The following is a 12,712-nucleotide window of genomic DNA, read 5'->3' as shown; positions in this document are numbered from 1 at the left end:
GGATGACTTTGATTTATGTGGGGACGATTCCAGTTCGGCGCAAAGACAATTCTTCATGTCGTCAGTTCGCATACTTCTCGATGGTCCAGGATTTTTTGGCTGATTTTCTATGTAATAAACTTAATAAGTTATAGCGTGATGAAAATTGCATAATTAGATCTGGACCATCCTATATGTGCACGAATTACAAGAGACAACTGCACTGTGGGATTTAAAACGCCGCGGCTATATTCTACCACAGCATTCTTGCATTCCCAGCTCGACGGTAATGTTAACTTTCTTTAATTATTCGTTTAGACGTGCAGTCAGAAAGGTGGACGTTGTGCAGCCTCGTCTGGTCATCCACTGGTGCCATTAGGCAGATTTGTCGATTTGGGTGTTTTGAGTCCTGAAATCTCCTGTAGCTCCTTTGTTATCAGCTCTCTTAATGCCAGTCCTTGTGACGGAGAGTTTACTGCAAGTGCACATTTTTCAATTCATATTTTCACAAACGTTGCTACTAATTCTTTTAACATCCCATCAACTTAACCGGAAACTGAACAGCAGAGAGCGTACACAAAATAACTACGACAACGTATCGGTCCTGCCGAAAGAAACAGACTACTGATTTATTTACTGAGCTAAACCAGGAGAAGTGCATTAAAAAAAACAAAAGAAATAAAAATAAAGCTAGTGACCAACTTCTAATGAGAGACTTCTAAGGAATCGAAATCGAAACAAAAATCAGGCAAATAAGTCAAAACCAGACGAAACCCGTGAGAAACGCAATAACGAAAAACGTCTTTCAGATGCTTGTTTTATTCATTTAGGATGTTTGTAGGGGAAGATTGAATAACGAAAGGAACTTCCGCCCGACTAACCGCAACCCCAGAAGCCACACCCCTAGCAACGTGGGAAACGGCGCCAACAACAGCTCTCAAAATGGCGGAGATGGAAGAGAGAAAGAGAGAGAGAGGTTGGAGTATGCGCTGATTACACGGCAAACAACCCGGACCGGGAAGGACCTACAATAGAATTCAAGATGCAGAAAATACCAAATGAATTCACGCGGGACCAAATCATGTATCGCTCAATTGAACCGCCATTCTATTGATGTCTTCAACTGCCATCGATGTTACAGATTTCAATGCATGCGTCGTGCTCTCCTCGCATTTAGGGGTCTATTTTTGATGGCTTTTGGGCTGAGGGCACCTCCATCATAATCAGAGGCCTGCTCCCCACTGGACCAGGTTCACAAGAGCACCATTGATCCAAATCACCGCCCCTACTTTGAGCTCCGCCTTCATGGGCAGGTCCAGGTGCCCATATGTGTGTCCCGGAGAACGATGGCCGACTACTGCCGGTCCCAACAGGTCTGGTGGTCTGACTTTATGACCTCCTCCAGCCAGTAGTCTTCAATGTCCTATTGGGACTGGGTGACTCATTTAGTGTCCCATCCGGGCACACTTACAGATGGAGTTTTGGTAGTCCATGTCAGTCTCCAGGTCAGCTCTTTGGAGGGTATGACCTTTGCGTTGGAGCCAATTGCTGGAGCCAATCTCAGCCAACACAGGGTGCAAGGCAGGAAACAAACCCCAGGCAGGGTGCCAGCCCACCGCAGGGCACACACACCAAGCACACACTAGGGGACAATTTAGGATCGCCAATGCACCTAACCTGTATGTCTTTGGAGTGCGGGAGGAAACCCATGCAGACACGGGGAGAACATGCAAACTCCATACAGGGAGGAAGCAAACCCGAGGCAGCAGCACTACCCACTGCGCCACCGTGCCACCCCGGAACGAAAAGATGCAGGGTAAAATACAAATAGGAAATAAGAAAACCACATCCCTCTTAGGCCAGGTTTATACTTCACGCGACGCGATGCCTGCTCCAGTGAACGTTCCTGCTACGCAAGCGTTTTACTGTTTATACTCGCACGCATATTTTACATAAAATCTGGAAGAATCCACCAGGTGGCAGTGCGAGATATAATCACGGTGAGAACAGGCTCGGCTTGGCTGTGCTGTGAATTGCCTGGAACCAGCCATTAAATTCCGATGACACCTTACGGCAATAAGGATGTTTAATGATTAAAGCCATCAATCCAGGGATGTGTCCATTCCTGCAAGCATTGGGCACGAGGCAGAAACAATCCCTGGATGGGGCATCAGCTCCTCAGCACCCTGCCCACTTTTTAAGCCAGCAGTTTTGCTCATTAAAGGTCATCGTCTGGCCACCCTGATACGCCCGTTTAGCGCCACGTTGTGTAATGGCAGCGCGATATCTTCATGGCGGTGCTGGCCTCGCTGTTTAAACAAGTTGTGCGGCCCTCCGAGAGCGGAGCATGAAAATAAACAAATGGGAGTCTTGGCCGCCTTCATAATCCTTCATTTCCTTTGATAGCCATGTTTTGGTAAACTAATTAAAGTTAATGTAAACTCGCCTATTAAATCAAACTACTTCATTGCCGCATGACTTACTCCATATGTCATAGTCTTTAAAATAATTAAAAGAAGCAGGCGGCCAGAAAAGCCCTTAGCCTTTTTTCTAGGTTTCCTAAATATTTAGAATATGCAGCCTTCATAAAATAACTCTTATTTTACAAGGTCCAGGGGGAAACTGTTTTGTTAATTAAACAGATCTTCTACTGTGTCGTCATGGCGGTCACACGCCACCCAGGTGGAAAGGGATGAGACCCCTGGATAATGGAAAGTGCTTAGAGGAGCACAGCTGGATATCTGGTTTGTTCCTGCGGGGACACAAATATCCCCTTCCATGTGCGTGGTGACCTGGAAAACCCACTAGGGGGGCAGTGCCCACTCTCTGTGTGCAGTGAGGAATGTTTCTTTGTTTATTTATTTGTTTGTTTATTTTTCTGATAGAATGACAGGACATGTGGATGGTGGCACACAGACACACACACACACACACACACGCACCTCCTCTCCCTGACAAATGGTATAATGACCTTGGAAGCCATTAGGGGGTAGCGGCTAACGCTCATAAGGAGTTTTTTTTTTTGGTTTTCTCGCTCCTATTTATGAAATGAAAATTGTTGGATACATAAGGTGTGACCTGCTGGGGGCGCTCTTGGGTGACTCCCAACTCCCAGACTGAAGCTCAAAGTTGAAATATGGAAGGAAAAGATCTATCCATTCATTATCCTACCCACTGTATCCTAACTACAGGGTCACGGGGGTCTGCTGGAGCCAATCCCAGCCCAGCCAGTGACACCGTCTGTGTCACTGTCACTGTCCTGTAAGGTTCGCTGAAAACCACTTCCAAAAGATATGTGGGTCACATGACTGGTAACTCTGGGAGTGAGTGTGTGTTGGGGGCACGAGGAGCTACCTATCCCAAGCTGCTCCCTGCCTTGAGTGGCTTCCCCCATGACTTGGACTGGACAAAGTGGATACAGATAATGAATATAAGAAACAACAGTTGTTTTCTGCCATTTAAAATATTATATTTGTGCAATGTTATACATTTTTCAATTCTTTTAGCTATGTGTCCTGTGTGCTCGGCTGTCCATATGAAAAACATACTGAACCGGGTAAAGTGGCTGAGGTAAGGACTTCTGTTCTATTATTAAACAAGCTATAAAACTGTTTAATGGATGGGTTGATATGCACACCACTGACCCAAGTATCTGGGGTCCGCTCTGTCATCTGCTTGTTGTGCTGCGGTCACTCACTGCGTGGCTCATATTTCAAACCTCTTCTTGTTTGCTCAACGTCACTAAATAATTCAGGAGTGTAGTGTCAATGCTGGGGAATAAAGCTAGATTTGGAAAAGTGCAAATATGTATATATGTAAAATGGGGGCTGGGCAATTTGAGCCCACATCCATGATTTATGCACAAAAAAAGAGAATAAAATTAGCACTCTCAGAATTATGTGGAGTATCGGCACAGCGCCCCCTTATGACAGCAATAACATTAGCAACCTCATTTGGATTAGGAAACAAGCAGGAAAGTGTGGAGTTTGACATGTGTGCAGTCTGATGGCGACCCATGAGACCCTTGCATGTCATCCCTTCTGCCGCCCAAAAACATGAATACGAAATGAACTGGAAATTTTGATTTGGCCTGATGTGAGACAACTAGGGGGTTAAATGAGGCGGGTGTTCTGGGAGTCCAAAGAAAAAATAAAAGAAAGCAGGTGCAGAAAACTGGAAAGAAAAGCATTAAAGAGCACCATCTGCAGTCCAACTGAGGGCAGCTCACCAAACGTTTGTCTGCGTAAAGGGAAAAACAATTGGATTTTATCTATCTATCTATCTATCTATCTATCTATCTATCTATCTATCTATCTATCTATCTATCTATCTATCTATCTATCTATCTATCTATCTATCTATTGTGAAAGATTAGCCTCAGCACAAACAGACACAGACTCCAGATGTCGAAAGCACACCCATTTATTGCACAAAACACCACAGTATAGCTCAAGGTCCTTTTTGTAATTTCTTGTCTTCTGCCGCCTCTACTCCTCTCGTCGTAAGCTCTGTCCTCTTCCACCCGACTCCGGCTCTCCAAATGGAGTGAGGCAGCCCCTTATATGGCACACCCGGATGTGCTCCATGTGCTCCCTGATGATCTTCCGGCAACACTTCCTTGTGTTCTTATCTATCTATCTATCTATCTATCTATCTATCTATCTATCTATCTATCTATCTATCATATAGTGTCTTCTATCTATCTATCTATCTATCTATCTATCTATAGTGTCTATCTATCTATCTATATCTATCATATAGTTTCTTATCTATCTATCTATCTATCTATCTATCTATCTATCTATCTATCTATCTATCTATCTATCTATCTATCTATCTATCTATCTATCTATCTATCTATCTATCTATCTATCTATCTATCTATCTATCTATCTATCTATCTAATCCTGCCAGTTATGCTTATCTGTCTATTGTTTGAGGAGTGAGAAGCCCACCTACATCTCCACCCTGTGATGTTTCCTGTTAGGACGTTTTCCTAATCCTCTATGACCACTCCTGCCTTACCTCCCTCCTTCTGTCTTCTTTTCAGGTGGCTAAAAGGTTATTCAGCATGGGATGTTATGAAATTTCGCTGGGGGACACGACTGGAGTGGGCACCCCAGGGGCCATGTCTAAGATGTTAGAGCGAGTTCTAAAAGAAGTGCCTTGTGAAGCCCTTGCTGTTCACTGCCATGACACTTATGGACAGGCCCTGGCCAACATCCTGACCGCCTTGCAGGTACTGTACCTCTGGGGTATTTTCTTGGCAGCTGCTTTTTGGCTTCAGGTGACAGGAATGATCCCAACAGATTCAAGGTGGTGAGTGCTTTCTGTATTAAGTGACCCTTCAGCAGAATGTGCTCTCAAGTTAAGCACTGACAGTCCAGACGGGCTTTTATTTTTTGATCAGGTGTCCAGTTTGAAATGCCCATTGAAGACGGGGTGTGTGTGGATAAATGAAGTCAGCTCTGGGCCTGTTTGGGTAAATTATGCCATCTGCTATAAAATGTTTGATCAAAATTGCAAAACAAAAGCAAAACAAAAACTGTCAATTATGAAAACATACCGTGGATTCAGATAAAATTCAGGCAATTTCTGCTGTCTGCTCACTTTATTTAGATTTAAATTCAGAAATTTGCCCTTCTCCATTTGTGTTTTCGAATAAATGTGCCTGTCATGTTTCACCCAGCATTTCTCCCCTGGCTGGGGTATTTTGCAACCTTTATTTGTATTAATGTTACTTTTGTTTATTAAGTATATACTTTTTTGCTTTTATATATGATTTAGATGTGGCCTCATTTATACCCCATGTGGTTTGTAGGGGGGGCGGGTTCCCCAGAGGGTGGGGCCACCTGCCAATCACCGCCAGTGACGGCCCTCCCTCCTATTTATGGGCGAGCCTCCCACAGTTCCTGGCAGTTCATTTTGAACACACTATGGAGTGCAGAGTATCTTGTGAGTTTACTGTGCCTTTGCAATTGCTTTGAGGTTTCCAGATTTTTCGAACGTGTCCTCTGTTTCTCGACTACATCTGTACTGGGACTTTGTTTGGTGGGATTGCCTTGCCTTTGCTGGAATTCCTTTGAGGTCTTGGGAGCTTCATCTATTGAAGAGCCTTTTGATAAACATTTTTAATGAAAGTCTAGCATTAAGTTAATGACTCTTGTGAGCTGTTGATCAGGTCAGTTCAGTAGCAGAGGGGCTTTTTCATCAGTTTCAGCTGCTTTGGTGCACTAGAGGGGGGGCAACAATGAGACGACCCCCAAAACAGGAATGAATGGGTTAACAGGTGGAGGGAGGCCACTGACATTATCCCCTCCTCATCTGTTTTGTCACTTGCTTTGCATTTGGCTACGGTCAGTGTCACTACTGGTAGCATGAGGCCATACCTGGACCCTACAGAGCTGGCACAGGTAGTCCAACTTCTCCAGGATGGCAGGCACATCAATATGTGCCATTTCCAGAATGTTTGCTGCGTCTCCCAGCACAGTCTCAAGGCCGTGGAGGAGATTCCAGGAGTTCCTCTGGGAGAGCTGAGCAGGGCCCCTCGTTGAAGGTCCTTAACCCATCAGCAGGACCCACTGATATTTGTTCTTTTGGGCAACGAGGAACAGGATGAGCACTGGCAGCTCCTAAAAAATGACCTCCAGCAGGCAGGCAGGCCACTGCTGTGAATGTCTCTGACCAAACAATCAGAAACAGACTTCATGAGGGTGGCCTGAGGGCCCGCCGTCCTCTAGTGGGCACCATGGAGCTTGATTGGCATTTACCATAGAATACCAGAATTGGCAGGTCCACCACTGGAGAGCACCCTGTGCTTTTCACAGATGAGAGCAGGTTCACCCTGAGCACATGTGACAGATGTGAAAGGATCTGGAGAAGCCATGGAGAACGTTGTGCTGCCTGTAACATCGTTAAGCATGACAGGTTTGGTGGTGTGTCAGGGATGGTCCATATCCATGGAGGGACGCACAGACCTCTACAGGGTAGACAACGGCACCTTGACTGCCATTACATATCAGGATGAAATCCTTGGACCCATTGTCAGACCCCATGCTGGTTTCTCCTGGTGTATGACAATGTCAGCCTCACGTGGCGAGAAGATGATGGAATTGATGTCACGGACTGCCCATTCCCCCCCAAACGCTCACTCGCTTGACCTCAAACCAATACAACAACTCTAGGTGGGACATTATGTTTTGGTCCATCGGACACCACACACTGTCAAGGAGCTCAGTGACGCCCTGGTCCAGATCTGGGAGGAGATCCCCCAAGTCACCATCTGTTGTCTCATTAGGACGTTGTCAGGCATACAAACTACTGAGTACGATTTGGAGTTGCTGCAATGAAATTTCTGGAAAAATCGACTCACCTGCCTGCCTGCCACCTCATGTTTTCCCTTTGATTTTCGGGGTGTCCCTCTGTCGGTTGATGATTTTCATTTCCATCTTTTTGTTCCTCACACATCGCCATATCAGTCCATAGCAGTACAGAGAGCCAGCAGGATTTTTTTCCCCATTGAGATCTGATGGGTTTTCAAAGTGGTCCTTTGATTTGGAACGTTCTCACCAATCACAGTCACTGATTTGAGCGACCGCTGCCATCAATGGGGGTCTCTCTTTGGACCCTTGTTATATTAATGACTGCTGTAGCTGGTAAACTTGTGAAATTTGCAGATGACACAAAACTTGGAGGAATGGCAGGCACTGATGAGGGCAGCAAACAAAACTCCAAAAGACCCAACCAAGCCTTTGGAAGTGGGTGAACAGGATTTTTTTTCCCCCATTGAGATCTGATGGGTTTTCAAAGAGTTCCTTTAATGTTTGTGGTCACTTCAACTCTGCAAAGAAATGTCGCAAATGGCGCTTTTCCACTGCATAGTACGGCACAGCACGGTTCAGTACAGCTCACTTTGGTTCGGCTCAGTTCGGCAGTTTAGTACCGCTTTAGAGTGGGCGGGATTATTCACGTGTCGTTATAGTTGCGCCGCCTCTACTGCCGTGACATCGTCGGAAACGCGCCACAAACAAACACACAACAATGGAGCATCTCGACGGAAAGGTGTTCTTCATTCTCGGCATGTGGATGTTTTTAACTGTTTGTAAGTCCGATGGTAGCCGTGTGCGCCCAAGAGCTTAGCGACCTCCTGAAAAACGTTTTCATTCCGCGTCACCCCATCCAGCTCTCGCTGGATCTGCTCCTCGGCTACCAACGAGAGGAATGTCTGTACTTCCTCAATAGACCACGAAACAGCCATTTTTGGTTAAAACAAAATGGTGCGTCCGAACCTTCGCTGGCTGTGCTAAAAATCTAGCGGGTCTGTTGTGTCTCGTGTCGCAAGTTCAGTGACGCAGTAATGACGATTTTCTCCGGCCAATCAGTGACCAGCAGAGTTTACACGTCACGTTTTGGTAACGGTTCGGTGCGCTTGGAACCTCGGCTAAGGTGGTACTACAAAAAGGACCAGGTACCAGGTACTGTTCCCAGTGGAAAACCCCCCAAAAGTGAGCTGAACTGAACCGTGTCGTGCCGTACTATGCAGTGGAAAAGCGCCCAAACACTTGATTCATAATGAATAATTCATAGTAATTTCATACTGTGCCATCTACCTCTGTATGGTTTACCAATTGAGTGTCAGTTATATGTTGAAATTTTTGCGATTTTCGAGGCTCATGTTCAATTTTTCAAACATTTGTGTTGATTCATCTTTGCTGCACGGCATGTTTTTCAATGTTTAAAGACAGATTTTGTTGCGAGTACCAAAACAATAAATATATGTTTCATTTTAACAACCATTACCTTTTTATTCCTGTGAGTGGTTGTGCAGGTAGGGGCATCAGTGCACTGCTTTGCCCCGGGGGGCTCTGTAATGCTGTTAAGATGCCTCTGGACAGTATACCCCAACCTGTGCGAGTTCTTTTGGGACTTATACAATACAATACAATGTATTTGTTTATTTATTTATTTTATTAATTTTATTGCAAGTTTTTACAAAAAGAAAAATTGAGTTAAAGAAATAGAATTTATTTTTGTATAGCCCAAAATCACACAAGAGGCTTTAACAGGCCCTGCCTCGACTCTCTAAGAAGACAGGAAAAAACTCCCAAAAAAAACCCACCTCAGGAAAGGCACTTCAAAGAGAGACCCCTTTGAGAGAGAGAGAGATCAGAGCTGCGTCTGTTTTGGAGGGTAGCTGCTCATTGGCAGAGATATACAATACAATACAATTTATTTTTGTATAGCCCAAAATCACAAAAAACACAAGAAGTGCCACAATGGGCTTTAACAGGCCCTGCCTCGACTCTCTAAGAAGACAGGAAAAAACTCCCAAAAAAAAAATGGAAAACACCTCAGGAAAGGCACTTCAAAGAGAGACCCCTTTCCAGGTAGGCTGGGCGTGCAGTGGGTGTCAAAAACAAAAGGGGGGGTCAATACAATACAATACAATACACAGAACAGAACAAATCCTCAATACGGTATAAAAATAAACATTTTAGAAGTACGGATTTAGAATTTAACAATAGATAATATCCCATAATATGATTTGGATTTGTTTAGAGTCCTGCAGACCTCATTTGGCTATTCCACAGCTGAAATAGCGCTAACCTGATGAAAGGACCCCTCTTTCCTACGATTCCTGCGATCCTCCATCAGGGATGACTTTACGTTAGGCAGGCAAAACACCCTGGCAGGTGGGCTGTGGCACCAAGTGCCACATTTGAGTACCGAGAAGATAAACAGAACAAGTGCTTATGCTTGTGGGACTCCCCAGTCATGCCAGTGCCAACCTTTCCCACGTCTTCACTCTGTCACGATGGGTTATTGAGTGTAGATGGATGACACATTTATCCAGTCATTCAGTCGGTCAGTCATTTTTCAACCCGCTACATCCTAACTACAGGGTCACCGGGGTCTTCTGGAGCCAATCCCAGCCAGCACAGGGTGCAAGGCAGGAACAAATCCCTGGGCAGGGTGCCAGCCCACACACCAGGGACAGTTTAGGATGGTCAATGCACCTAACCTGCATGTCTTTGGACTGTGGGAGGAAACCCACTTAGACACGGGGAGAACATGCAGACTCCACGCAGGGAGGACCCGGGAAGCGAACCCAACACATTTATTAATATTAGAGGAAATCTACAACACAATAAAAGTGTGCAGAAAGTGAAGCGGACAGAAGACATTTTCTGAATCCCCTGTAACTGCCGCGTCTCCTTCTGTCGCCAACTGAACGATTGCTGAAGTGCGAGAGCAGGTCTGAGCCGTTCATAATGGCGCGGGGTGTAGCCGGCACTTCATAGAAAACATGCAAGTCACAATTAGGGAGGAGAAACCGCATAATATCCAAAAAGAAATTGTGAGTCAAGCCCTGGCGTGTCAGGGTGGACCGGTGTGTGCCAATGTGAGCCGCGATGCTGGAGACGAGGTCAGCCAGAGTTTATTAAAGGGGAGCTCAGATGGATTGGAGATGAACCCTTGGACAACGATGATTGCATCTTGTGAACCTAAACATCTGAAGCAAGTTTTTCAAATATAATATCTTGCTTGTGTCTGAGGAGAGCCATCACATCTAGCTTACATAACAATCTCTCGAAGCGGACAATAAAAGACCTGAGTCTAAAGGTATTTGACCCACGTACGTGATAAGCTGCTGCTATCTCGGTATCTGATTTGAAGTCCTCTCCAATTATTTTAGAGAATAGTTCAACTGCGAATTTCACTGGGTTTGGACTTTCACGATTCTCAGGTAGGCCTTCAATTCTAATATTATCCCTTCTGCTTCCATCATCCAGAGCAGTGAGTCTGTCTCCGAGTTTTTTACATTCGGAAATTGGCAGCTGTTGCTTTTCCATCGGCGATGGATGGTAGATTTTCGGCTGTTTCAATGCAAGTTGTGAATGACTGCTTAACATCCTCCAGATGTGCTCAGTTTAGACGCGTTTTCCTGAATGTGCTCCCCAAATTTTTTCCGGCATACATTTAAAGGCCGCCTCAAAGCGAGTACTGTATACAGTGAGGAACATAAGTATTTGAACACCCTGCGATTTTGCAAGTTCTCCCACTCAGAAATCATGGAGGGGTCTGAAATTCAAATTGTAGGCGCATTCCCACTGTGAGAGACAGAATGTAAAAAAAAAAAAAAATCGGGAAATCTCATTGTATGATTTGTACAGAATTTATTTGGATTGCACTGCTGCACACAAGTATTTGAACACCTGGCAATCGGCAAGAATTCTGGCTCTCAAAGACCTGTCACACGCCTTTAAGAAGTCCACCTCTACTCCACTTAGTCATCTTAACTAGTAGCACCTGTCTGAGCTCTTTAAAGACACCTGTCCACCCCACAGTCAGTCAGACTCCAACTACTACCATGGGCAAGACCACAGAGCTGTCAAAAGACACCAGAGACAAAATTGTGGACCTCCACAAGGCTGGAAAGGGCTACGGGGCAATTGCCAAGCAGCTTGGTGAAAATAGATCAACTGTTGTCAGAAAATGGAAGACGCTAAAGACGACCGTCAGTCTCCCTCGGACTGGGGCTCCATGCAAGATCTCACCTCGTGGGGTATCACAGATGATAAGAATGGGTGAGCAATCAGCCCAGACCTACACGGGAGGAGCTGGTCAATGACATGAAGAGAGCTGGGACCACAGTTTCAAAGGTCACTGTCGGTAGAACACTATGCCCTCATGGTTTCAAATCACGCATTGCATGGAAGGTTCCCCTGCTCAAGTCATCACATGACCAGACCCGTCTGAAGTTTGCCAATGACCATCTGGATGATCCGGAGGAGGCATGGGAGAAAGTCATGTGGTCAGATGAGACCAAAATAGAACTTTTTGGTTATAAACTTCACTCGCCGTGTTTGGAGGAAAAAGAAGGAGGAGTTGCATCCCAAGAACACCATCCCTACTGTGAAGCATGGGGGTGGAAACATCATGCTTTGGGGGTGCTTTTCTGCGAACGGGACAGGACGACTGCACTGTATTAAGGAGAGGATGAATGGGGCCATGTATTGTGAGATTTTGAGCAACAACCTCCTTCCCTCAGTCAGAGCACTGAAGATGGGTCGTGGCTGGGTCTTCCAACATGACAATGACCCGAAGCACACAGCCAGGATAACCAAGGAGTGGCTCCGTAAGAAGCATATCAAGGTTCTGGAGTGGCCTAGCCGGTCTCCACACCTAAATCCAATCGAAAATCACTACAATTAGTAGTACACTAGACAATTAATTTATCAGACTGACGGGCACTAAGCAAACTGCTGTCAATCATGAATAATCCACTGCATCCACTGAACAGTGTCATCTCCAGACAGAGGAGTAGCTTCAGTGACAGACTGAGGAGATCGTTCCTCCCCCACACTATGCGACTCTTCAATTCCTCCCGGGGGAGTAAATGCGAACATTAATTTTATTTCAATTCTTTTCATTTTTATTACTATTTAATTTAATATTGTTTCTTTGTATCAGTATACTGCTGCTGGATTATGTGAATTTCCCCTTGGGATTAATAAAGTATCTATCTATCTATCTATCTATCTATCTATCTATCTATCTATCTATCTGTGCATTATATAGTGCCTTTCATATCTATCTATTATATAGCGCCTTTCACTCTATCTATCTATCTATCTATCTATCTATCTATCTAAAATCTTTGGAGGGAGCTGAAACTCGGTGTTGCTCAGCGCCAGCCCCGGAACCTGACAGATCGAGAGGAGATCTGTGT

General features: G+C 45.1%; 1 protein-coding gene across 2 annotated transcripts in view; it reads left to right on the top strand.

Annotated features, from left to right (window-relative positions):
* Window positions 1-12,712, top strand: part of hmgcll1 (3-hydroxymethyl-3-methylglutaryl-CoA lyase-like 1) — a 56,690-nt gene that overhangs the window by 23,834 nt on the left and 20,144 nt on the right. For both annotated transcript variants that reach the window (XM_039738585.1, XM_039738586.1), the window contains exons 6-7: window positions 3,486-3,549; window positions 5,030-5,218. In XM_039738585.1, the coding sequence (XP_039594519.1) occupies window positions 3,486-3,549; window positions 5,030-5,218 (253 nt within the window). The remainder of the gene's footprint in view (window positions 1-3,485; window positions 3,550-5,029; window positions 5,219-12,712) is intronic.

Source organism: Polypterus senegalus, chromosome 16, assembly GCF_016835505.1.
Source record: "Polypterus senegalus isolate Bchr_013 chromosome 16, ASM1683550v1, whole genome shotgun sequence".
In the NCBI taxonomy this organism is placed as follows: Eukaryota; Metazoa; Chordata; class Cladistia; order Polypteriformes; family Polypteridae; genus Polypterus; species Polypterus senegalus.
This window is presented reverse-complemented; position numbering and strand designations above follow the sequence as displayed.